The following is a 27,154-nucleotide window of genomic DNA, read 5'->3' on the forward strand; positions in this document are numbered from 1 at the left end:
TTCTCTTTATGGTCGTTTTGTGTCTCTTAATGGTTGTTTTGTGTCTCTTAATGGTCGTTTTGTGTCTCTTTATGGTCGTTTTGTGTCTCTTTATGGTCGTTTTGTGTCTCTTTATGGTCGTTTTGTGTCTCTTTGTGGTTGTTTTGTGTCTCTTTGTGGTTGTTTTGTGTCTCTTTGTGGTTGTTTTGTGTCTCTTTATGGTGGTTTTGTGTTTTTTATGGTCGTATTGTGTCTCTTTATGGTGGTTTTGTGTTTTTTTATGGTTGTTTTGTGTCTCTTTATGGTGGTTTTGTGTCTCTTAATGGTCTTTTTTTTATCTCTTTGTTGTTTTGTTTCTCTTTGTGGTTGTTGTGTGTCTCTTTGTGGTTGCGTAACTATTTTAATTGTTGTTGTGAACCTCTGTTTGTTCCTTCATAGATGTTTTATGTGCCTCTGTAGTTGTTTGAGGTATTTTTGTGGTTATTATCTGTCTTCTTGTAGCCATTTTATGTCTCTTTGTAGTCATTTTGTGTCTCTTTTGGTTTGTTTTGCCCCTCTTCGTTGTTGTCTTATGTTTCATTGTGGTTATTTTGTGGCTCTTCCTGGTCGGTACGCGTCTCTCTGTGTGACATTATGAAGGCCTGTGAACCCAATATTCTTCCTCCCTCTGTCGTGGATAGATTGTGTTACAAAACCACAAATTACACACCCTGTTTTCACGTTTGTTAAATGAAAATGTAAGCCAACACAGTTTGGTTTTGGCAAAAATATTCACAGTGTTTTGAGACGGTTCTGGTCGGGGATTTATTTCAGTGTTTATAGCGTGCGACCAGGAATGAGAAAAACGTAAATACCACTTTAAAAACCCACAAAGGCAGTCATGGAATATTGAAACACATAATTTGTATTACATAAGAACCCCCTTTATTTTATAAAGACACACACACACACACACAGTTGTGCCTGGGTCTCTGCCCTCTGCGTTGGCATCATAAAACGGTTGTGGCATCTTGGTATTTTCTGGCCATCTGTCCTCTCCTCTTGTATAACTGATCCCTCCGGGCTGCCATAACCTCCACAATGGGTCACTTGTTAGAGGGAAAGGACACAGGCCATCAATTTGTTTTTTTTACGTAAGCCATTTAAATTCTTGGCTTTGCATCTCAGGCAAATCCCAAACAAATAATCTGGCGGTGTGGATGTTCCTGCCGCCGCCGTCGTCGTCTGGACGGTAAAAAGCAGAATAGTTCTGACTTCCCTGCACGCCAGCGCAGGGAAACAACACCAAGGCTACGTGTTGCTCTTCTCGTTGCTAGACCTTGTGAGAAAAACAACGAAAGCACATCGGGGCCTTATTTTCAGGTCAAGGTTAAACCGATGAACATGTATTCTAACTATCTGTCTCACACATTCCTAAAATACTAAAAATGTACAATTACCTTGAACTGAAAACACAAAACAACTCCTGGTGTTGACCTGTCAATCACCTTGTAGCCCCGCCCCCTAATGCGTCCCCTGCTTTATGGTCTGTTTGACTCCAAATGACCATAATGTACTAAATGAACATAATGCTGCATAGAAGAAGACTTGAAACTAGAGATTGAGACATAAACTCATGTTTACAATGTTTACTGAGAAGTAGAGTGATTTATATAGACTTCTATACAACCAAAGGAGTTGCCCCCTGGTGGTCAAGAGAGAGAATGCAGCTTCAACACATGAAGCGTAGACTTCTATACAACCAAAAGAGTCACCCCTGGTGGTCAGGAGAGAGAATGCAGCTTCAACACATAAAGCATAGACTTCTATACAACCAGAGTCGCCGCCCCTGGTGGTCAGGAGAGAATGCAGCTTTAACACATGAAGCATAGACTTCTATACAACCAGAGGAGTCGTCCCCTGGTGGTCAGGAGAGAATGCAGCTTTAACACATGAAGCATAGACTTCTATACAACCAGAGGAGTCGCCCCCTGGTGGTCAGGAGAGAGAATGCAGCTTTAACACATGAAGCATAGACTTCTATACAACCAAAAGAGTCGCCCCTGGTGGTCAGGAGAGAGAATGCAGCTTCAACACATGAAGCGTAGACTTCTATACAACCAGAGGTTGTCCACAAACCTTTGTGGATGTGTTGCTCAGCCTTCAGGTTGTGTTTCGTCCTGTTGCCTGGAGACATTTTGACGTTTGGGTGTGTTTCATTTGATTCTCTTCAGTATTTTTCTTTCTGACGTTCAGGCGGTTGCGTGTGTGTCTGTTGACGCAGCGCTGTGTGTCTCTTCGTGTTATTTCATGCTTTGCTTCCAAATATACCCTTCCAGGACGAATAAAGTGGGGAAGTTGTCGTTGAAGAAAACCAGAGTAAAAAACTATTTCAAGGGGAGTAATTGAATTCGCCCTCGTCTGATTTTCCCGCAGGAATAATGTCTGACTCAGCGATTTTGACGCTCGCACGCAGTTTTCTCACCAACTGACAAAACGACTCAAGATTCAATTTTCATATCTATCGCCTCCTCGCCTATGCACGCCAGCATTTGTCGACTGACTGCACACACACATGCACATGCACACGCACAGACACACACACACAGACACACACACACACAATGCATAGTCCACTACATGTGCAATGTACAGTATAAAGCCAGACAGAAAGAGGAGATGGGGGGGGATTTAGCCGTGAGATCACGTGTGTGTTCTACCGGGCAGCCGTGACATGTTATGTAACACACACACACACACACACACACAGACACACACACATAACTCAGCGCTGTTAAACTGTCCAACATGTAGACGGCCTCGAGGGGGATCCAGTGAGAAATACAATCTGACGAGGTCCGCGCTCCTTCCCACACTTTATTACTTCTTCCCGTTGGTCTTAAGGGGAAAAAAAGCTATTTTTCGGACCTGCAAAACACATTTTTTACAGGTTTTGGATGTCCACATGTGCTTTCTCGTCGCGCTGCGCTGTAGCAGCGGCGGCAGCGTCTACGAGAGCAAAGTGTCAAAACTGCTGCCGCTGTCATTTAAACAAAGGAGTCGGGAGCAGCAGCTGCATTCAAGGACACCTTTGATGCGTTTCACGTACCGGGAAAAAAAAAAAAAAAAAATCAAATCAACACACGCACGGATGTTCAGGACTCACGTCATCTGCATGTTGACGCTACGCCCACAGGAGTAAAAACATTCGCTATTTTATACATACTCAGCGTGTTTTTTTTAAAATTTGACTCTTTTAAACACTTCAGAGCTTTAAGTTATCAAACACACGCAAAAAAAGAGCCGCAGACAGTAGGAGGCTGGTGATATTACTGACGCCTCCGTGAGAGAAGCTGTGTGTGTGTGTGTGTGTGTGTTTCTGTTATTAATTCAAGGACGCTCTGCTCCAAGGTTCCACGAGCCTCGATTTGATTATTTTTTTCTCTATGTGGGTCACATGGCCGTCTCAATAGCAGATTCTGTGTGTGTGTGTGTGTGTGTGTGTGTGTGTGTGTGTGTGTGTGTGTGTGTGTGTGTGTGTGTGTGTGTGTGTGTGTGTGTGTCACCTCTGCAGTTATTCCTGTCCACAATGTTAACCCTGGGTGGGACAAACCTACACTATTTCCAGCGCTTCTCGTCAACCCTGCGTCTATACGTACTTACAGCTCGTCCTGACCACGCTGTGAAGGGTTAAACGTTTTGTAAAAAAAAAGGCAAACTTTTCCACCTCGGCTACAGCGGCAGCTGCATTTCAGCTCTTTTTTTTCATTTTTTAAAAGCCCAACCACAATGTTTTTCCTGAAACCGACTCGGTGGTTTTGCCGCCTAAACCGAAGCCAGAGTTTCTTTTTTTTTTTTTTTTAAATGTACAAAAGTAACCACGCGTTCACTGCCACTGGTGAACTTTTATAAAAAGTACTGCATTCAAAATTAAGAGCGTTCATATAGCAGCAAACATATTAGCTATGTGCCGATATAGCGGAGTAAACACCGTTAGCATTGTTTGCGCCATTTGCCGCTCAGCTGTCGCCATGTTGAGAGCCATGGGGAAGCAATCTTTCTCCTCGTTACAGTAAAAAAAAACATGTTGCTCCTTTAACACAGATAAGGTGACACATCGTGACACACAACACTTGGATTTCACATTTTATTTAATGAGAACAAAGCTAGCTTCTTTGACGATGACGTCACGACCAACGGCGACTCAGTGAAATAAGTTCCGCCACATTTAGAGACACCGTTCGCCCGAGTGTGCTAAGAACGCAAAAACAGAAAAAAAAAAAAGATCATCTCTGACACAAGTGCGAAGACGTGAAGCACGAGGTTGCTAAGTTTTATTTGGGGAATCGGATGACGTGGCGTTTGAGGATCGCCGTGTCTGCGAGCGCTCGGAGCCGCTCGCTAGGAATGTGCAGAACATGGCGTACCGGTGAGAAAACAAAGAGCCGCTTTGATGTTTCACGCTCTCGTCGCTCGAGTGATTTAGTTTTCTGTCCAGCGGCCTGAGAGCCGACCGGCCGACCGCAAACGCTCAGTGGTGAGACTTTAACGTATTTACGCTGAGATGACATGCCTTTATATTTTATAAATACTCAGCGGAGACACCCGAGGGCTAATTTGTGTCCGATGCCGTATTGGATGCCGTATTAGATGCCATATTTGGATGCCGTATTAGATGCCATGTTTGATGCCATGTTTAATGCGGGATTGGATGCCGTGTTAGATGCCGTGTTTGATGTCGTCTTCGATGCCGTGTTTGATGCCAGATTGGATGCCGTGTTAGATGCCGTCTTGGATACCGTCTTTGATGCCGTGTTTGATGCCGTATTGGATGCCGTCTTCGATGCCGTGTTAGATGCCGTCTTCGATGCCATGTTTGATGCCGTGTTTGATGGCATGTTAGATGCCGTGGTTGACGCCACGTTAGATGCCGTGATTAATGCCAGATTGGATGCCGTACTGGATGCCGTGTTTGATGGCGTACTGGATGCCGTGGTCCAGATGCCGTGATGAATGCCGTGGTCCAGATGCCGTGATGAATGCCGTGGTCCAGATGCCGTGATGAATGCCGCGTTTGAGATGGCGTGTTCCATGCCGTGTTCCATGCCGTACTACAGCCACGGTCCCTCGGAGGTGGCTCAGTCCAGTGGTAACGGGCTGACGGTGACGTGGCGAGACGGGCGGCGTTCCATCTTCCAAGTGAAAAGACGTTAGATACGAATATAAAAAACAAACAGGAAGAAGCGACATGGGAGTCAACACTCTGCCTCGCTGCTTTACACGTCCTCACCCCATACTGGGTTCATAACCCTCTTTCAAAAAAATATATATATACTTTGTGTCGTAACCAAAGTTATTTAACCAATAAAATACTTTAAATGTCACCTTTCACACCTGAGGGGGGAACAGAGACACGCCCCTCTGACGCCACTCCACCGAGGCCAGGAGATCGGATCTGAACTTCACGACGGCAGCCGTGACCTCGAGTACCTGGGTTTCAGTTCAGATCCCGTTGCATGATGGGAAGGGGAAGGGACGGGGATTCTGGGAGTCGAGGGAACAACAAAAACTGCAGATTGTCCCGCTTTGCTCAGAACATCGCGTACGCTCGGTATCGTGATGATAAACTGGAGGACATCGTGTTCGTGATGCTGATTGTTCAGTCCTGGGTTGTTGTTGTTTAAGAGGAGATTGTTGGTGAAAGACGTTCAGACACAATCCTGGAAGATGTACGCTGCCATCTAGTGGCGGAGGACTTCAGTGCATCTACTCGAGTACTGTCAAGTGTTGTACTTGTACCTTTTCTTGCCGTCTTTTGATGGTTTGTACTCCTTGACACAAAAGACAGCGATGATTTGTTGTTGCATTACAAAACAGGTGAACAGGTGTGTGTGTGTGTGTGTGTTAGACGGCCAGTGTTCGTGGGTCTGGTGGGCCTGCTGACAGTTTTGTTAAAATAACTCAACTAATGTTTACTTCATCCCAATTACAAGCAACATAAAACAAGATATGTTGAATATTTGACCTTTGAGTGCTCATTTAAATACATACACAAGTTTAAATGAATAGAAAAAGACGCTTCTGAACGATGAGTAGACACGAGTACACGTAACGTTGCGTTCATGATCTTCACGGAAAATAAGTTTGAAAAAAGATGATAAATTATAGTAGTGTAAAGGGTACACGCTTTGCTTGTGAAAATGTATTTTTATAAAACAATCAGCTGATTTACATCAAGATACAATTGTATATTATAAATGAAAGTATGTGTATATATACACACACACACAGAGACAGACACACACATGAGCTGGAAAGACTGGTTTCTTTTCAAATCACCTTTTTTTTTTAATTGAAGTTACTGAAACTAAATGAAGGCAAATGTTCACCTCCAGTCCCACAAAACATTACAAAAACATATGAACGTCCCATGATTTCACAGACCGTGGGTTTGGAATAACTGCACGATTTAAACCAAAATAAAAAAAAGTTTCACTTGAGAATTTAAAAAGAAAACTCACATGAAACCCCTTAAAACAAGTTCACACACACCATTTACACACACACACACACCTTAAGCAGTTACTTCAAACCACTGGTAACACGGTCCGGTGCTCGCAGAGACGAGAGGTAAATTAAAACTAGGCGTGGGGACGCATCGACCGCTCGACGGAGCACAAAACATCCGGAGAAGAAGAACTCAGACGGCCTGAAATCACCTCGTTAACAACATGTTTGCCTGAATAAAAAAAACAAAAATGGGGGTTTCTTTGTCCAAAACAAAATGTCCTCTTTCTTACTTTCGAGTCAAGTTTGATTTCCTCGCATCGGAGGCCGAGTCGCTGCCCGTCGTGACAGCGCTTCTCTCCCGTCGGGGCGGTTGTCGAACTTCCCAGCTGCCTCGAACGCTCCACCAGGAAGTGGGCGGGTGCTTAGCCCACCCTGAGGGGCGGAGCTACGAGGACGACCCCGTCTCCTCGGACGAACAGCATGGGGATGTTCCTCTTGGTCGACTGGAGACGGAAACAAACAAACAGGTTTAACTCTGCGATGAACATCCACCACGAGGAGAGAGCAGAGGTCACGTCGGAGCCGGCGGCCGTCACCTTGTACAGCTCCTCGTACGTCTCCTCGTCGATCTCCACCGTCGTCACCGTCTCCTCCACGTCGCCCAGGATCATGTTCAGGTGCTGGTCGTAAGCCTGGGACAAACGAGCGCTCAGTGGTGGACACGCAAGGACCGGGGTGTGTGCGTGTGTGTATACATGTGTGTACCTGTGTATCCGACACACGTCTGCCTGTGCGTATACGTGTGTGTGTACCTGCATGTATACATATGTGTGTGTGTAAACACGTGTGCACCTGTGTGTACGCATGTGTATCTGTGCGTGTGACCGTGTATACACCTGTGTGCGTGCGCAGGTGTACACTTGTGTGTGTGTGTGTGGATATGTGTATGTGTTCGTGTACCGATGTGTATACCTGTGTTTGTATGTGCATGCACACACACACACACACACACACACACACACACACACACACACACACACACACACCTGCCTGTGCGTATAGCTATGTGTGTGTGTACCTGCATGTATACATATGTGTGTATACCTGCATGTATACGTGTGTATCTGTGTGTGTATGTACCTGAATGTGTGTACACACGTGTGTGCGCATGTGTATCTGTGTGTGTGCAGGTGTACATTTGTGTGTGTATGTTTGGGTGTACCTGTGTGTGGATACGTGTCTGTGTGTGTACGCGTACTGATGTGTATACCTGTGTTTCTATGTGCCTCTATGCGTGTATACCTGTGTTTGGGTCTACCTGTGTGTGTGTGTGTGTGTGTGTGTGTGTGAGTGTGAGCGTGTGTGTCTTACGTGCAAGCGGCCTCGCAGCTCCCGGTCGTTCCTCATCTTGACGTAGATCCTCTCGTCCAGACTCAGTCGGATCAGATCCAGCGGCTCCTCCACCGTGTTGGTGGTCGGAGGCTGAAGAGACAGGAAGTCACGCAGGAAGAGACCGGAAGTCAACGTCAACGACCTCAGAGACAAACACAACTAAACAAACGCTAAATGTAGAGACCTGCTGCTTTCACAACACAGGTTGAGTGACAAAAACAAGGCTTATGCCCCCAAAAAGTCTGTATCAAAATATAAAACGTCATAAATGTATGAAACATAATAGAAAGCAACTAGACAGACAAACAATGAGAGATGAGTAACGTAACAAAAACACCAAAGTGCGCGCATATGTTTGCGCATGCGCACAAGCAGAGTAGTAGGAGAGCAACTATTCTACTAATAAACTAACTAAATAAACTTTCGTTGGCGGCCATTAAAGAGGCTTAAACGTGTCAGGGAACGACACGTTTGACCGCGTGCAGTTAACACACATTGAGGAAGGCGCGCGACACAAAGAGCAGACACACAAACACTGTGACGACAGCGGCGCGTGCTCCCGAAGGCCGCTCGCGCCGCGTTCACGGAGCTCAAACTAACGAAGAAGAACCGGTAACCTCCAGGTGAACGCGCCCGCGGGTGAAGCGCGCCCGCGGGCGTCTCTCCGGTAACCGAACAACACGCGGGGGCGCGAGCTTAACGGCGCGAAGCACGCGCGGCGGCAACCAACCTGCTCCACTTCGTCCGCCATCATGTTTGAGTCTGCGTCGTGTGGGCTGGCCGGAAAACGGAGGTTGCCAGGTCCGCGGCGTAAACACGCGCTTTCAGACGCCAGCGTGTGAGTTTAAGTAGTCGAGTTAAGTTAACACGTCATCCTTTAAGAGTCAAAAACACACATCCAACATGTTAATGACTCACATTTAAGTTTTATTAGCTAATTGTATTTAAAGTATAACAAGGGAAAGTACTTATTATGCATCACCCAGTCTGTCCTATTGTTATATTAATGGATTATTAGTATTAATAATACATTAGAAGGATTTTATCTATCTATCTATCTATCTATCTATCTATCTATCTATCTATCTATCTATCTATCTATCTATCTATCTATCATATATTTTGATAAACTGATCACTTGTGTTATTAATATTAAAGTCACTAATTTGTTCACTACATGAAGTGATGAAGTGGAGTGAAACAACAATCTTTACCTCAAAATTGTTGTGTAGAAATAGGAAGTAGCATCCAATAGAAATACTAGAAAGTAACGTAGACGACAAGTAGATCAAAACTGAGTAAATATACTTTTGATGTTCAACACCTGGACATATACCTGAACTGGAATTGCAAAATAAAGACAATAAACACAAATGTGTTGAAGGTTGAAGTTTCTCGTTAGAAAAGATGATGTATTCAAACATAAATGTAATTATTATAACAAAAATGTATGCTTTGATTTATTTTATATTGGATTTGACTTCCAAGTCTATCTATTTAAAGCATTATTGCACAGGTTCTGAGGGTCTTTGAGTACTTAAAAAGCACTGTTATAAAAGTATTATTACTATTATGATCGTACTATGTCGGTTATTTACGCCCCGAGACAACATTTTGATGCTCAAGATGAAGTTTGAATAGAACGATCGTATTTGCGGGGCCTCACTGCGCATGCGTGCGAGGAGGATAAGTTGCAAACCTGGCAACCGCTGCGTATAAAGATAAGCAGTACCACTCGTTACTCTCCTCCCTCCTTCTCTCCCTCCTTCTCTCTCTGTCTCTCTTTCCAGACCTTTCGATCATCCCTCCTGCTCGAGTCTCCAAACCGCGCGGACTAAAACAAGGTGAGTGTTAAATAAATTAAGAATAAATTGCGACATTCAGAAAGGTGTAAAGCGACACCAGCGATGATGACGTCAGCGACATTAAAAACCCGAAGCGTTGGCTTGTGGGACAAACGGCGAGATGCTCCGCACGCACACACACACACACACACACACACACACACACACACACACACACACACACACACACACACACACACCGTGTTTATGCCACGTATGCGTCGGTCCTGCAGCTATTTGGAAAAGTTGATGAATGTCCACTTAAAGTTGCACTAACCCTCTTGTGTTTTGCAGATTTCTAAATTGTGAAGAACAGTTTTTGTTTTTTTCTGTTTTATATTATTACGGCCACGTCACACGTGTGTGTAGTTGTTGTGTCTTTGTGCAGAAGTGTAGCGTTCAGACACAAGCATGCTTTAATCTTTAAAATGTATTTAATATTCAGAAACTAAACTAACTTACAGGGCTGTAAAGAGAACTCTTATGATGTAATGTTCAAGTTCATCAGGTTAAAGTGTCTTAAATTACGACCGGCGGTCAAAGAGACAAAACAAGCAGCTGTGAGCATCACATATTTAGCATTTATTGTTGTTTTTGTGTGTTTATATCATTTACTGTAATCTCCATTCTTCTTTTTTTAAATTGTGTTTTTCCTTTCCTATAAAAAACATTGTGTGCGTGTGTGTGTGTGTGTGTGTGTGTGTGTGTGTGTGTGTGTGTGTGTGTGCGCCTCCTCTCCCAGTTCAGCCCAGTGCTTCATACTGGGTGCTTGTGTCGAGGAGGCAGAGCAGCGCAGCGGACAAACCCATTCCACCCTCAGCCGCAGCACGGCTCTGTGGTGGAAGAGATCCCTGCTATAGCTATTACACAGTTATTACATGTTATTACACGTTATTACAAGTAATTACACATTGTGAAATGTTGTTAGACATTATTACAGGTTATTAAACGTTTGCGTCTTCTTTCTCCTCGTTGCTTTCCTGCTTCTCTCAGAGTTTACAGACGATACGAGTGGACAGATCATCACGTTATTTATGGTCGATGGCGCAATAATAACAACTGTAAGTGATTTAAAACAAGTTTGTCCATTTTCTCCTCTGTTCACTCTCTCCTCCCTCCCTCCCTCTCCTCTCCCTCTCTCTCTCTCTCCGCTCCATCATCACATCCTGCAGGATTCAATGGCACCGACCAGACACAAGATGGCGCCAGACAGCCGGAAAAATAAAGAAGTGAACGACCGCAGCGGCTGCTGTACATCTTTGTAGGTCTTTGTAGGTATTTGTAGGTCCTTGTAGGTCTTTATAGGTCCTTGTAGATCTCTATAGGTCTTTGTAGGTCCTTGTTAAGCTCTGTAGGTCCTTGTAGGTCATTGTAGGTCTTTGTGGGTCCTTGTAGGTCCTTGTAGGTTTGCGTCAGTCCTCTACATCTGTACAGATCAGACCCTTGTTCCTGTCTTAGTGCTCTCAATATTAAAAACATTTCTGAATCTGATGCAAACTGTGTGCAATGAATAGATAAAGTCATATTGTGTTACTTTGTGTGTTTGTGAATAAAAAAGATAAAACTGGAATGACTCAGTGGTCTGGTGTCTGAGTCTTATGGAAACACTGGTCAGCAGGTAAACAGGTCAAGAAAAAGAAATCCAACTGAAGAATGTGGTCGATATAAAACAAGTGGCTGAGTCTGTAACTTCACTCTTTGTCTTCAGCTGAATCCAACAAAACAAACCAGCATGAAATTCAATAAATACACAAGTTAAACACTTTCAGAACGATTTTATTTTATCCTAGAAAACACCAACACACGAGCTTCAGCTGCTGGCTGGCTAGCTAACAGGCTAGCATACTGGCCGTCACTAACTAGAGGTCCAGTATGCTAGCTAGCCAGCTAGCGAGCTAGGATAGTGGCAGTCGATAACTAGAGGTCCAGTATGCTAGCTAGCCAGCTAGCTAGCGTAGTGGCAGTCGATAACTAGAGGTCCAGTATGCTAGCTAGCCAGCTAGCTAGCGTAGTGGCAGTCGATAACTAGAGGTCCTGAGGTTACGGGGTAGCACATGCAAATCTCAGGACCTCTAGTTAGAGACTGCCAGTATGCTAGCTTGATAGCTAGCCAGCTAGCGAGCTAGCATAGTGGCAGTCGATAACTAGAGGTCCAGTATGCTAGCTAGCCAGCTAGCTAGCATAGTGGCAGTCGATAACTAGAGGTCCTGAGGTTACGGGGTAGCACATGCAAATCTCAGGACCTCTAGTTAGAGACTGCCAGTATGCTAGCTTCACAGCTAGCCAGCTAGCGAGCTAGCATACTGGCAGCAGACCAGATCAACAATCAATAATGTGTACGATCAAACTATGAAACATGCTCAGCCTTCATGCCACTGACCCGTCACCAGCATATTAATGCTCTTTATCACTTTGTGTTGAGTCTATTTCCCTTTTCTGTGGAGAAGAAAGCTGAGACTTGTGTTAGCTTTGAGGTTTATGAATGTTGTGTAACGCATACGTCTTCACTTTAGATGAGGTCACACAACATACTTAACTAATGCTTCACCAGCAGCTAGTAACTACCTGAATTAACCATGAATTGCAGTATTAAAACAAATTCTAAACCATTATATGCATAAATAAAGGCATGAATAAATGACATTTAAAGATTTTTTTAAACATAATTTACCAACACTTTATAAAAAAACTCTTGAAACTCATAATAGTCAAGCTTTATAATTAAGAATGAAACATAAATAACTGTGTTTATGAATACTAATACTAACTAATGAGTGTTCATGTTGGAATAATGCTTTTTAAACGATGAACTAAGTGTGTATTCATGCTTTACCACAATGCTAAAGAGTGTGTAGTTGCTATAAAGCGCTACCAGAAACGCTGCAGCTCGTCTGTTGGAGTCCAGGTGGCTGCAGTCTCACCGCCGTCCACAGGAGGTCAGCGCCGGACCACAGAAAACACAGAAAACACAGAAAACACAGTTCCTCTCTTCCTCTCAGTGTTTCTGGGGTCAATAGATTTGAATTATTCTGAAAATTGTACATGCAGAGGCGGAAAAAACACGATATGTTTATATTTTTTTAAAGAGGCACACTGTTGTACCCCTAAAACTGACCCCGAGAGGTCTAAAATGAAGACTGAAGCGGACTGTGTAATCAAATTAAATCTAATTAAAGGACAGAAAGACGGCTGTGATTAGGAGGGAGAGGTTTCTCATGTAAAGGTCATTTACACAACAATGAGTAATCAGTTATAGATTCACTTCATTGCATGTAATTGCATGATTGAACAGAGATACGGGAGCAGCATCACGCTTCCATTACCCGCTGCAGCTGCTTTCATTAGATATTTAATGTGTTTTTTCGAGCTCAAGGTCGTGGAAGGAAATTTTTTTGAAATATTACATTAGGATCTAACCAAAAGTAGATAGAACGCATGTGGACATGAAAACATTTTGACCACTTTGATCTCAGATTCATGTGTCGCATCAGAAAAGTTGCACAAAACACCACAATGTGAAAAAATATTTGTAGGTCTTTGTAGGTCCTTGTAGGTCTTTGTAGGTCGTTGTAAGTTTTTATAGGTCTTTGTAGGTCCTTGTAAGTCTTTGTCGGTCTTTGTGGGTCCCTATAAGTCTTTGTAAGTCTTTGTAGATCCTTGTAAGTCTTTATAGGTCTTTGTAGGTCTTTGTAAGACTTTGTAAGACTTTGTAAGTCTTTATAGGTCTTTGTAGGTCCCTGTAAGTCTTTGTAGGTCTTTGTAGGTCCTTGTAAATCTTTGTAGATCTTTGTAGGTCCTTCTAAGTCTTTGTGGGTCTTTGTAGATATTTGTAGGTCTTTGTAGGTCCTTCTAAGTCTTTGTGGGTCTTTGTAGGTCTTTGTAGGTCTTTGTAGGTCTTTGGTATGACTGAGTGGGCGATAACTCCTAAAAATCGTTCTTTAATAAAATGTGAAATTGTGTGAAAGTATCGCATCAGAAAAGTTGCTCAATGGAGCGGCACAATGTGATACATTCTGTGTGTGTGTGTGTGTGTGTGTGTGTGTGTGTGTGTGATTCTCACCTCGTCACAGCGCTGATCCTCCGCATTGTTTCACGACGATGACTCAGATTGACACATCCACGGGAACAAGGGCTTCTCATCTGGAGGACGCAGCTAAAGAACGCTGTGTCACGCCGCCACGCTGCCTTCAGGCGTCACAGCGCTCACCCTCGGGTGAAGACTGACGGCGGCGTGTCGGCAGGAGGGTCCACACCCCGAGGGTCTCATCCCCATCAGAGCAGGAGGCCTCACCATCGGTCCTCTACGTGACCTTCAAGGTCAAACACATGTGACGACGTCTCTTCAGGAAACCTTCCTCAGAAGTCCTTTTTCTGCAGAAAGAGAGACGGTTTAAAAAGCTTTCACATGTTTTCTCCTCCACAGTGTCATGTGAACTAATAACTGCATATTTATAGTTATTCTAAGGACTTTAATATCCCTCAAAACAACCAAAACGAATATAAAATGTTGATATTTGTGATGTGTTTTTTTATAGAACAGCCCAGGGTCAAACTGAACCCAAAGAACATCAAGTGTACAGCATGTGCAGGACATTAAACACATATAATACACATAATACATAATATATACATAGTTGTCCCCATTCATTTAGGAAAAGTGATAAAGTGTGGAGCAGAAAAAAAGGAAGTCAATCATTTATTTAGAGATGTTAAACATTGAACGGGGTCAGATTGACCACTAACATAACAGGAGGTGAAGAGCTGATAGTATATGTATACACACACACACACACACACACACACACACACACACACACACACACACACACACATACATATATATATATTTAACTAAGCTGAGTTGACGCACCAACCCGACGTGCAGAGAGAGGACGTGTTTACTGGTTTCTTTCTCCTTCCCTTTTACAAAAAAAAACAACTAAATTTACATTCCATGCGAGGATCTAAAAATACACTCCGGCAAGCGGAGGAAGGGCCACGAGATGAAAGTTGAGGATGGAGGGCGGGGCGGGAGGGATGATAATTAATATCTCAGCGTGAGTGATGACAACGCGTATACCTGGCCGACCCAGAATAGACCTCACATCACGCCGACTGACAGATGATTCATGAGGATTTAATTATGGATGAAGCCGACGCCGACGGAGACATACACGGTCACGTACTAATATATATACATATATATCTAGATGTACATATATATGTATGTATATGCAATGGAAAACATACAAAGTCCTTCAGCAGCAAGTTTATTTTTCTCTCTGCAGATCTATTCAAAGCACTGATGAGCTCAGGATGAGACGCAACTCTCATTATTTACTACAGACGGACATTTTAAGTCCCAGCATGCCCCATTGAGACAATGTTTTGCTGTAAAATAAGTCATTCTTTCATTTTTTTTAACTGAACGACACAGTTTTTTGACTGAATATCCTTCGCAACACCCCTATGTTTTGTTTCATTGTGACTCTGTGATAATGTGTCGTTCCGTTAAAAAATGGTAAAATCATAAGCTTTACAGCTAAACCTGCTCGGGTCGGGCCATGCTCGGTATTATAATTTGCAAAAATGTGTTTGTGTGTCTGTGGGTGTCTTCTCAAACTAATGAGAGTGTTGCAGTTTGTATGAAGGACACGTCGAGCGAATCGACGTTACCGTTGAGTAACATTTCAATTATTGGACTATAGATTGGATTATAGAGAGCTGTGTGTCGTTCATACACTGAGATGAAACACACGTGTGATCACACACAGGTGGATTCAGTCACCTGTGGCAGACAATCAGAGTGGCGGCGGGGAACACACATGAATGCAGGAAGTGGAGTGATCTGAAACGAGGAGGGGCAGGTAACACAAAATGGAAAAGGAAATACTGAAATGGCCCCAAAAAAACTGAAGAAAAGTAACGCAGGACGAGATACGACACAGTGTAAACTAAAGAGTTGTGAAACATTCATGCGAGTAGAAGTCAATGTACAGACGCGAATGGTTGCGACAAAGCAAATTTAACCGGGCAAAATGATGCGAAAAAGGGTTTCGAATATTCGCTTTTTTGCTTTTTTGCTCAACGCTGAGTTGCCAATCAGCGTTGAGAGGCTGCGCCCGTCGTCACCGCCGTCCTGCCGTAGCAGAATTCAACATGGCTGCCGGTCCGCTGCCTGAAGGAGCGCTGGAAGCGGCTTCATTCAGACACTCGTCCTGGAGGAGTCGGAGCTATGTGCCACTACGGAAAATATTATGAACACAGACACGGGGCGCTGGATGTTTCTATGTTTGTGTTATTTCCACAACAAGTATAACGCAGAAATAGTTGTTAATGTTCCATCGTCGATAGCGGAAATCAGTTTACGTTAGCTAGTGAGGCTATGTTATGGTAGCTACAGGAACGTGACCGGGTCAATTTAGGTTAGCTAGTGAGGCTATGTGCTGGTAGCTACAGGAATGTGACTGGGTTAGTTTACGTTAGCTAGTGAGGCTATGTTATGGTAGCTACAGGAACGTGACCGGGTCAATTTAGGTTAGCTAGTGAGGCTATGTGCTGGTAGCTACAGGAACGTGACCGGGTTAGTTTACGTTAGCTAGTGAGGCTATGTGCTGGTAGCTACAGGAATGTGACTGGGTTAGTTTACGTTAGCTAGTGAGGCTATGTGCTGGTAGCTACAGGAATGTGACCGGGTTAGTTTACGTTAGCTAGTGAGGCTATGTGCTGGTAGCTACAGGAATGTGACTGGGTCAGTTTACGTTAGCTAGTGAGGCTATGTACTGCTTCCGTGGGGTAACGTAGCCACGCCCACTTTCTGCCGCTAATGGTTGCAAAAAAGCAAATTAACCACATAAAGTCGAGCGAGTAAAATCAGGTGAAAAAGCGTTGTGAATACTCACAACTGTTTTGGTGTGAACGCACTTTGCGTCTCTCGGTCGTGCAAAAAAAACAAGAACCGTGTAAAAGTGATCGAACAGTTTATAAACTAAATAACTGAACACTGTACTAGACTAGAATTAAAGCGATCGCTTGTCGCCATAACTGCGATGAAGAGGCAGAGAACGTGGGATGAAAGTCATGGATTTCTAAAGAGGAATGAATTCGTCATCGACGGTTCGGTCATGTGTGTGAGTGCAGTGCATCTCTGAGCGAAGACGGAAGAAAAGCAATAATCACTGAGGGGTTGAGCGCGAGGCGGCCCGCGACTCCCTCGAGGCGGCCGAGGTCCCCGGTCGGTTTGAGTTTCTTAATCTCAGGACGCTGCCGTGCGGCCTTCTGGGAAATCTGCGAGGGAACGAAGCCCACGGACGCACCGCGGAGCCGACGTCCTGCCGACTCAGAGGAAAAACACAATGAACTCCTGGAGAGGAGCAGATGGAGGAGAGGGACATTGTGGTGTGTGTGTGTGTGTGTGTGTGTGTGTGTGTGTGTGTGTGTGTGTGTGTGTGCAACCTGGCATGTTGTCAATAATCAGCAATAACAGAGGGATGGATCTAAAACCGCTCGAATGCTTTTGCATGTAAAAAAAGTGATCGAGGATCTTTTTTTATTCATCATTTTATTGTCATTGCGTAAATATCTTCTTCCATTTCATATATTCTATCTTCATTGGATGCATGAGACCTTGAATATTTTGTTAAAAACTGTTCTGCGTAAGCATCTAAGGAGGAAAATTAATATAAAACATAGGAAACTTTTTGTTTTACTCCAGTACTGCACTATTGTTTTCATGTACTTTTAACTTTTGCATGTCCATTTTTCCCCGTAGATTATGCTTCTCCACTTTCAGAAAAAAATCCTTATGATTGTTAAAGATGACGCCAGTGACTCTGGCCCTTTGTCGCATATTCAATATATATCTACAGTCTTCTTCAACGAAGGCAAAAAAGGCTGTAAATTACGTTTTTATTATAGAATATCAGATTCAGATCTGTTTTCCTCTCATTATGTTCGTTAGTTTATTTTCCCCGCTTCCAGACAAGGGTCAGTATATTTAATCGAGGTGTCTCCAAAATGAATACCTTTATATATTTATTCGTACCACTAAAAGGTATTCGATTGGGAGTTTTGTTGATCCCAACGAAAAGTAACCAGCTGGTGTTAAAAGCGGCAGCAGATGGATGTGAAGTACATCTTATGTAGGTCAAAACATTGTGCTAGCTGTTTTTAAAGACGGATATGTGGACATGAGGAGCAGTTGGGGAAGAATTGATCGGCCTGATGGGATGAAGAGAGAGAGAGAGAGAGAGAGAGAGAGAGAGAGAGAGAGAGAGAGAGAGAAGAGGTGATAATTGTGAGTTTGAGCTAGTTTCTAGTTTATCTATAAACTGTCTGTCTGAGGCCGCGCTCCACTTTCTCTCTAAACTAGGCTGAAATGTCCTTAAAGGAATCGACTTCTGCGATTCAGACTGAAGCGCCAGCGGCTTGAGGTTCAGCAATCCGGGACACAAGAGACATTCGCACCGCTGTACGTCTGAGGACCTGCGCTCACAGGACGCCTTCAAGAGTCGCCGACTTTACCGATCCACACAGTTCACACTGTCCGTATCCGAGAGACCGCGAGGGTCCGTGGCGTAAATGTACCGAGCAAGCTAGCTAGCTAACTAGCCATTAATGCAATAATGCAACTTAATGATTCATGCATTTGTCACAGCGTCGGAAAAAGACACTGCTATCGCAAAATGAGTGACAACTTTAGTGTTTACACTTTATGTGATCAGTGTAGCATTGAAGGGCAATTAGCAAGTTGGCTAGCTAGCTAGTTTCTAAATCAATATAATGATACAACTTAATCCACATTTGTCACAGGTCTAACAACACATTGCTATCAATAACTTGAAAACTTGAGAGTTTATATTTTATGTAACCAGTGTATCAATGAAGTGAAATTAGCAAGTTGGCTAGCTAGCTAACTAGCCAGTTGCTAAATCAATACAATAATACAACTTAATCCACATGTGTGACAGCACAGGAGCAACACATTGCTATCAACAACTTAACTGAACAAGTTAAGTGTTAATATTTTATGTAACCAGAGTAGCATGAAACCATGGTGAAATTAAACTAGTTAGCTATTTAACCAGATAATTAGCCAGCCGCTAAATGAGTACAACACGGTTTATTTCATAGTAGTGTAAATGAAGATCAATTGACTGATTTCGATCAGTGCTTTCTTTTTAAGATGTCACGTCCTCCTTCACTTCCCAAAACATGATATTATCATAATCAGATACCAGGTCTAAACTTAAATCTGTACGTCTTTGTTAGGCCAAACTCCTTTTTGAGACACAGTGTCATCTCTAAAAGGAAAAAGCCTGCAGGCTGAAACACTTTTTATGGGACTGAGCTGCTTGTCCAAAATTAGAAATACCTCATGACCAAAATATCTGTGCAGCACTTCCACCGACTGCAGGCTTTTCTTCATTTTAGTGCATATTGAAAATAGTAAGTTTATGGCAGACATTTTGTTCAAGAAGTGTTGGTTCTCTCTGTTATGTAGTTTTCATAGAGGGTTGTTGGTCTGTTGGTCTCTCTGTCCGGCAAAGACTCAATATCTACGAATTTAGATTTTACATTTAGGTTTACATTTTTGAGTGAAGCCAGTGCCGAAGTGTTTTCAACTTGCATTCTCTCTCCTGACCACCAGGGGGCGACTCCTCTGGTTGTATAGAAGTCTATGCTTCATGTGTTAAAGCTGCATTCTCTCTCCTGACCACCAGGGGGTGACTCCTCTGGTTGTATAGAAGTCTATGCGTCATGTGTTAAAGCTGCATTCTCTCTCCTGACCACCAGAGAGCGACTCCTCTGGTTGTATAGAAGCCCATGCTCTATGTGGTAAAGCTGCATTCTCTCCATTGACCACCAGAGGGCCACTTCTCTGGTTGTACAGAAGTCTATGCTTCACTTGTTGAAGCTGCATTCTCTCCACTGACCACCAGGTGTGACTCTCTGGTTGTATAGAAGTCTATTTAAATTATTAATTTTAACTGATAAGGATTTGTTTTACGTGCAGTACATTGTACATGTACCTCATACAACCCCAATTATCCCGTAAATGTCAACGTTTTCTTTTTGAATATCCTCCTCACAGATGAGGATCAGCCCGTGGAGGCTGAAACAATGCAGGTGGCTCCGGCTGCACGCCATAAATAGCTTGCAGGCCGTCGTCATTTGTTGGCGTGACATTTTCAATCGTAAAGGTTAGATGTTCGCAGGATGCATTCCTCTCATAGCCGAGGCCCGTCGCGCGCCGCTGTTCTGTGTCATCGGTCGCGCTTGTTGTTTCAACTTGATTTGTGAGATCTGATTCTCACGATCAGACTCGGTGAATTCTCGCAGTGACTATTCGCTTCGAAATGGAGCTTGTGTGGCTCGCTGTGGGTTTAAAATGTTGTCTGCGTTACTTCTGCCTGGTCTCTTGGCGTTGCTGTTATGAACATTACAGCTGAAAGTTCTCAAGACATTGCATTCTCTCTCCTGACCACCAGGGGGCGACTCTTCTGGTTGTATAGAAGTCCATACTTCATGTGTTAAAGCTGCATTCTCTCTCCTGACCACTAGAGGGCGACCCCTCTGGTTGTATAGAAGTCCATACTTCATGTGTTAAAGCTGCATTCTCTCTCCTGACCACCAGGGGGTGACTCCTCTGGTTGTATAGAAGTCTAAGTTTCATGTGTTAAAGCTGCATTCTTCTTCCTGACCACCAGGGGGCGACTCTTCTAGTTGTATAGAAGTATATGTTTCATGTGTTAAAGCTGTATATTCGCTACTGACCACCAGACGGTGACTCTTCTGGTTGTATAGAAGTCTATAGAAAATGACTTATCTCTTGATTTATTTAAGAGACATCCACATCCTGTGACTTTATTAGTCCACGAGGGCAGACAGGAAAATCAGACAGGAAACAGACATACGCAGACTGTGTATAAGTAGACGTTACTCGTTGGTTTGCGGCCATTTTGAATCCTCCAGGTGGCGACGCCCTAATCCCAAGATGTCCACAAGCCAACGGCTGTCGGTCCACTACTCAAAACCAGTAAGTGGTCCCGGATCACGATGAACTTTTGAAACACGTAAAGCCATATTGTTCTTTGTGCTTGATCCACTTTGCGTCTGCGAGAGCAGAAATGTCAGAAACAGCCAGTAAAGAAGCGGTCGCCATGACAGTGCTGTTCATTACCTCACTGCGAAGGTCTGAGCCTCCGTGAGCTGCAGGATCATCAGTCATCTGCTGGCCAACAGGCACTTCATGCCTCATACAGACCCTTCTGTGTGTGCGTGTGTGTGTGTGTGTGGGTGTGGGTGTGTGTGTGTGTGTGTGTGTGGTTGTTTGTGTGAATCCAATACCAAAGATTTATGTAGCATTAGGGACACTAGATCACAGTAATGCAGCTTACACACACACACACACACACACACACACACACACACACACACACACACACACACACAGGCAAGAGAGAGAGTGTGTGTGTGTGTGTGTGTGTGTTTAGACAGAGGAGAGGCCTGAGGCTTAAATAATTCAATAATAATAATGATGTTTATTTTTGTGGCATATTTCATGAGTTCAAAAATCTTTATGTAAAGAAATACAAATAAAAAACAGAAAACCTTCTTTTTACAGAGAACATTACAGTTTAAGTGTAATACAAAATAAATCTAAATATTTAGAATTAAAATGACGAAAAAATGTATATGTTAAAAAAAAGAAGAATAAAAATGGTTAAATACTTAAAATTCCATTCTTTTATTGAGATGAACCACATCCTTCTCTAAGTGTGTGTGTGTGTGTGTGTGTGTGTGTGTGTGTGTGTGTGTGTGTGTGTGTGTGTGTGTGTGTAACTGGAACAGTCTGTTAGCATCTGTGTCCTTGACAAGGTGTTACGTCCCCTCTGCCCCGACAGGACACCTGCTGTCCTGTGGCACCTGCAGTACAGTACCGACTCATTAACTGAACAAGAGGACACACACACACACACACACACACACACACACACACACACACCCTGCTATCGAGCCGATGCAGGTTTATGTACCGCAGATCTTTTAGGTTGGTCACCAGACATTTAATCTCTCTGGTGGTTCGTCTCTTTGTGGAAAAGTACATTTATAACAATGGACTCGTGTCCGTGTGCTGCGTTCAGTGTCCGTGTGCTGCGTTCAGTGTCCGTGTGCTGCGTTCAGTGTCCGTGTGCTGCGTTCAGTGTCCGTGTGCTGCGTTCAGGAGCGTAAATCCCTCTTGATCCTCTGCCAGCAGAGCGATCACAGCCAGACAATGACTGTACGGCTGCCAAAGGACCGGCGGGCTGCTCGACACGCTTTCCGGCTTTGTACGCGTACTCCCAGAGTGTATTTCTTATGGAAGCCCATTTCAGCCCCCAAAAAATACAATTATGACAAAAAAAGAAGTCATAATTATGACTTTTTTTGTTGTTGTTGCAGAAATGACAAAGAAGGGGCAGGACAGGGTTTCCTTTGATTTAGTTTTCATGCAGGAAAATATAACTAAGATAAAAGGAAAACGTTTTTTTGCAAACTTTTTTGCCTGAGTTGACGTGTTTATGCGATAAATACATTTTTTTCTTTTTTCTTTTTAGCTTATTTGCTTTACATTTTTTCGCTATTTTTTCTTTTTTTTCGCTTTTTTTTCTTTTTTCGCCATTTCACATTTTCACTTTTTTTTGAAAACTTTTTTAGCTTTTTAGCTTTTTTCCCCGCTTTTTTCGCCTTTTCACTTTTTCGCTGTGGAAAAAGAGTCTTTTCCGTGGCTTTACGCTGTTAAACGTACCATTCCTGCCATCCCCCATTGAAATAACCACTAATTCTACGTTATACTTGTTGTGGAAGTCCCTCAAACATCAGAACATCAAACTCTATCGTCTCTGGGTTCATAATATTATTCGTGGGTTCATAATATTATTCGTGGGTTCATAATATTATCCGTAGGCACAAACTGGTCCAACCTGAAAATTTACTATTTCGCTACCATTCACGTCCGTGCATTGACTTTACTTGTAATCTACTCCCACGAATAATCTTCAACTATTTTGGTGTGAACGCAGCACAAGCTCACGAAGCCCCGCCTCCTTATCGTGACCACGCCCCCTCCACCAAAAGAGCCAAAAGAGTCTTTTTCATGGACCGTGACGCTGTGGCCGTTGTTCGCCGGGTTGGTTTTGTCGCACTGAGCTCTGCTGGTGTGTGATGTCTGCCAACAAGCGGAGAGAAAAAAGAAAAAAGAAACGGCTTCTGGCAGCTCGAGCAAACAAACACTCGAGTCTGTTCCTCCATCTGTGAGCAGCGTCGCATCCTCCCTGCAGACTGGAAACAGAGACCTCACACTATTTTTGTCTCTCTGAATATTATCTCTGTTGCACACAAACACCACAGCGACGTCATGTATATGTATTCATGCAACAATAATTACAATAAACACAAGCATTGACATGTTAGGACGCATATTCACTCCCAAAAAAACTGTTTTTCGGGTTCAGAAATTGAAAAATGACTCACTTTTCCTTGGTTCCACCGTGAGAAAAAAAGTCCAGCGGAGCAGCAACTGAGGACAAAAAGGTTGTAAGTACCTTAAACATAAAGTGTAACTGTAAAGTACAGAAGTTGCACTTGAGGGAACGCTCACACACAAAGTGTAACACAACCCAAATTAAACATTCTGCTCAGAGGATTCACATCAACACACCGAATGACGTGACAGATGAGAAGTTTGTCACGAACGTTTGTTGGATTTTTAATTTTTGCAGCTGAAATCGGCATCGTTTACTACCTGGGACCGACCCCCAGATGCATCCTGGGAGTGCAGAATCTGGTTCAGGTGGAGCAGCAGCTGTGTGTGTGTTTGTATTTATGACCTCGTGAGGACCAGTGACGGTTTGTGAGTATATGAGGACATTCCTCTCACGACACACCACATTGTCACGTTAAAACACTCTTTAATTCAGACTTTTATTGATTATCTCATTAATTTCATCGTTTGTCGTAATAATAATAATATTTGTTAACAGTTTGCTTCTTGTCTGGAACTCGTTTTTAAATAAAGTTGTATTTTAATTGGGTTACATTTTCAAACAGTCGAAACTAAATCCTATAAGTTATTGCTAATAATAATATTTTCATAGTTATTTTATAGCACTTTCAAAGCTTCACAGAACGAAAAAGCAGATTTGAGTGTTTACATTTACAGGATATTTGTTTTGGAGCATTTGTTGTTGTTGTCTTTTCTTTATCTGACAGAAAACGTTGCATCTACTTCCTGTTTGCTCTTCATCCCCCAAACACAGTCACATGGCCACAGAATCATTATTTACCCCGTAACACACACACACACACACACACACACACACACACACACACACACACACACACACACACACACACACACACTCAGAGTGAATCTCCTGGGACTTTCAACATGTGATTGGGATTCAGTCTGCAGCCCAGAGAGAACAGGTCCATCAACAACACACACACACATGTTTGACATACACGGTGTGTGTGTGTGTGTGTGTGTGTGTGTGTGTGTGTGTGTGTGTGTGTGTGTGTGTGTGTGTGTGTGTGTGTACGTGTCCAGTTTCTGGGTCGGAGAGGAAAGGGCGAAACGAAGAAACAGACAAACCCCGTCGATATTTAAATGTGCGTAAAGGAAGAGAGGAGACAAGAGAGGAAGAGGAGGAGAGAGGAGACAAAGTGGAGGAGAGAGGAGACAAGAGAGGAAGAGGAGGAGAGAGGAGACAAGAGAGGAAGAGGAGGAGAGAGGAGAGGTTTATATTGGAGGAAGGTGTGAAAAATGTGAGAAGAGGACGTTGTTTGAGGAATAAAGCGCTGCCCCATCCTCAAAGACCTACCAATGTCACCTCTGCACGCATGCACGCACACACACACACACTCTCTCACACACACACACACACACTCTCACACACACACACACACACAGATAACACAATTTACAGTTTCTCCGCAGCTCAGTCACATTCCCTCTTTTCTTTCTGTTTTGTTTGCTCTCAGTTATGTGTGTGTTTGTTTGTGTGTGTGTTTGTGTGTGTGTGTGTGTGTGTTAGTGTGTGTGTGTAGTTTCAATTGCCTAAACAGAACCGCAACAGTTTTAACGGCGATGCCGCGGCATCACACGACGCCGAAATATAAAGACATGTCGTGCTATTTTTATTTTTGTAACGCCCTCCCAAGAGATCAAGTTGGTCTTTCTCACACACTCGTTGTCGATATAACACACACACACACACACACACACACACACACACACACACACACACACACACACTCGCTGTGAGAGCTCAGTGGAGGCCTTTACCTCTGGCTGCTCAGCCGTCTGTTTCCTCCTGGATGAACCCCAGAGACACAGCGAGACTGACAGACTGACGTCATCACACGCGTGTGTGTGTGTGTGTGTGTGTGTGTGTGTGTGTGTGTGTGTGTGTGTGTGTGTCACTTAGAGCGACAGCAGCATTGAGAACATTCCCGGCCGATGCATGATTTTAAAAAAAGTGTCTGCGAGTCCCCAGAAAGATGTGAAGGCCTTTTGATCGTCAGCCGGGATTTCAAGACGTTGGAGAAAACTGGAAGGCGAGTTTAACAAAATAACAAAGTAACAAAGTAACAAAGTAACAAAGTAACAAAGTTACAAAGTTACAAAATAACAAAGTAACAAAGTTACAAAGTTACAAAGTAACAAAGTAACAAAGTAACAAAGTTACAAAGTTACAAAATAACAAAGTAACAAAGTAATAAAGTTACAAAGTGTTGAACTGCGTCTCCGTTGCTCATCAGGTTGAAACAACAACAAGATCAAAAACAACAACAACAAGAAGAAGATCAACAAGAAGAACAACAACAAGATCAAGAAGAAAAATAAAAACAACAACAACAAAGACAGCAGAAAGAAGAACAACAAAACAAGAACACGTCATCGGAGGCGCTCCGCTCTCCTCGGAGAAGTTTCAATGTTAATACCCAGCGAGGCTGGATTATGATGGAATAACACACATTCAATTGCATAATCTCAGTGGAGTACATGACCGTGTGTGTGTGTGTGTGTGTGTGTGTGTGTGTGTGTGTGTGTGTGTGTGTGTGTGTGTGTGTGTGTGTGAGCTTACAGTTGGAGCGATTCGAAAAAGATAAACTCTGTATTTTCATCTCTTTCCACCAGTTTGTGTCACTTTAAATATCAGGGAAACGTCTTCGTGTCTCTGGTTGTATAAAGGTCTATGCTTCATGTGTTAAAGCTGCATTCTCTCTCCTGACCACCAGGGGGCGACTCCTCTGGTTGTATAGAAGTCTATGCTTGATGTGTTAAAGCTGCATTCTCTCTCCTGACCACCAGGGGGCGACTCCTCTGGTTGTATAGAAGTCTATGCTTCATGTGTTAAAGCTGCATTCTCTCTCCTGACCACCAGGGGGCGACTCCTCTGGTTGTATAGAAGTCTATGCTTCATGTGTTAAAGCTGCATTCTCTCTCCTGACCACCAGGGGGCGACTCCTCTGGTTGTATAGAAGTCTATGCTTCATGTGCTAAAGCTGCATTCTCTCTCCTGACCACCAGGGGGCGACTCCTCTGGTTGTATAGAAGTCTATGCTTCATGTGTTAAAGCTGCATTCTCTCTCCTGACCACCAGGGGGCGACTCCTCTGGTTGTATAGAAGTCTATGCTTCATGTGTTAAAGCTGCATTCTCTCTCCTGACCACCAGGGGGCGACTCCTCTGGTTGTATAGAAGTCTATGCTTCATGTGTTAAAGCTGCATTCTCTCTCCTGACCACCAGGGGGCGACTCCTCTGGTTGTATAGAAGTCTATGCTTCATGTGTTAAAGCTGCATTCTCTCTCCTGACCACCAGGGGGCGACTCCTCTGGTTGTATAGAAGTCTATGCTTCATGTGCTAAAGCTGCATTCTCTCTCCTGACCACCAGGGGGCGACTCCTCTGGTTGTATAGAAGTCTATGCTTCATGTGTTAAAGCTGCATTCTCTCTCCTGACCACCAGGGGGCGACTCCTCTGGTTGTATAGAAGTCTATGCTTCATGTGTTAAAGCTGCATTCTCTCTCCTGACCACCAGGGGGCGACTCCTCTGGTTGTATAGAAGTCTATGCTTCATGTGTTAAAGCTGCATTCTCTCTCCTGACCACCAGGGGGCGTCTCCTCTGGTTGTATAGAAGTCTATCTTTCGTTTGCGTGGCTGAATCTTATCAAACCGTCTTGTTGACAGCCGTTTCCTCTGCAGCAGCTCTTCACCTGAAGTGAAGCCGTGACATTTCCATCTAAATGAGCGCCGGCTTCGCCTTCAGCCTCGCGGTAATAAAACACAACCGTTGTTTGACCTCCTGTTCTCTTGACAGGTGCAACACTGAGAGGTAAAAAGACACAAACTCAACCTAATCAACAAAGAACCTCGGAGCGAAGGCGTCACGTCGTGATGTCT

General features: G+C 43.6%; 1 protein-coding gene and 1 long non-coding RNA gene across 2 annotated transcripts; one reads left to right on the top strand and one right to left on the bottom strand.

Annotated features, from left to right (window-relative positions):
• Nucleotides 1-6,281: 6,281 nt before the first annotated feature.
• On the bottom strand, nt 6,282-8,655 carry lsm3 (LSM3 homolog, U6 small nuclear RNA and mRNA degradation associated). The gene is made up of 4 exons (XM_068594369.1): nt 8,591-8,655; nt 7,840-7,950; nt 7,065-7,160; nt 6,282-6,971 (listed from the first exon to the last, which is right to left on the bottom strand). The coding sequence occupies exons 1-4, from the start codon at nt 8,612-8,614 to the stop codon at nt 6,891-6,893; spliced, it is 312 nt and encodes a 103-aa protein (XP_068450470.1). The 5' UTR covers nt 8,615-8,655; the 3' UTR covers nt 6,282-6,890.
• LOC137796437 (uncharacterized) lies at nt 8,417-10,994 on the top strand. The gene is made up of 3 exons (XR_011078584.1): nt 8,417-8,698; nt 9,651-9,704; nt 10,877-10,994. It is a non-coding gene; the product is annotated as an uncharacterized lncRNA (long non-coding RNA).
• Nucleotides 10,995-27,154: the final 16,160 nt, after the last annotated feature.

The sequence above is a fragment of the Clinocottus analis genome, unplaced genomic scaffold (assembly GCF_023055335.1).
Source record: "Clinocottus analis isolate CAN_PGR_092001 unplaced genomic scaffold, fCliAna1.0.p SCAF_3, whole genome shotgun sequence".
Lineage (NCBI taxonomy): Eukaryota > Metazoa > Chordata > Actinopteri > Perciformes > Cottidae > Clinocottus > Clinocottus analis.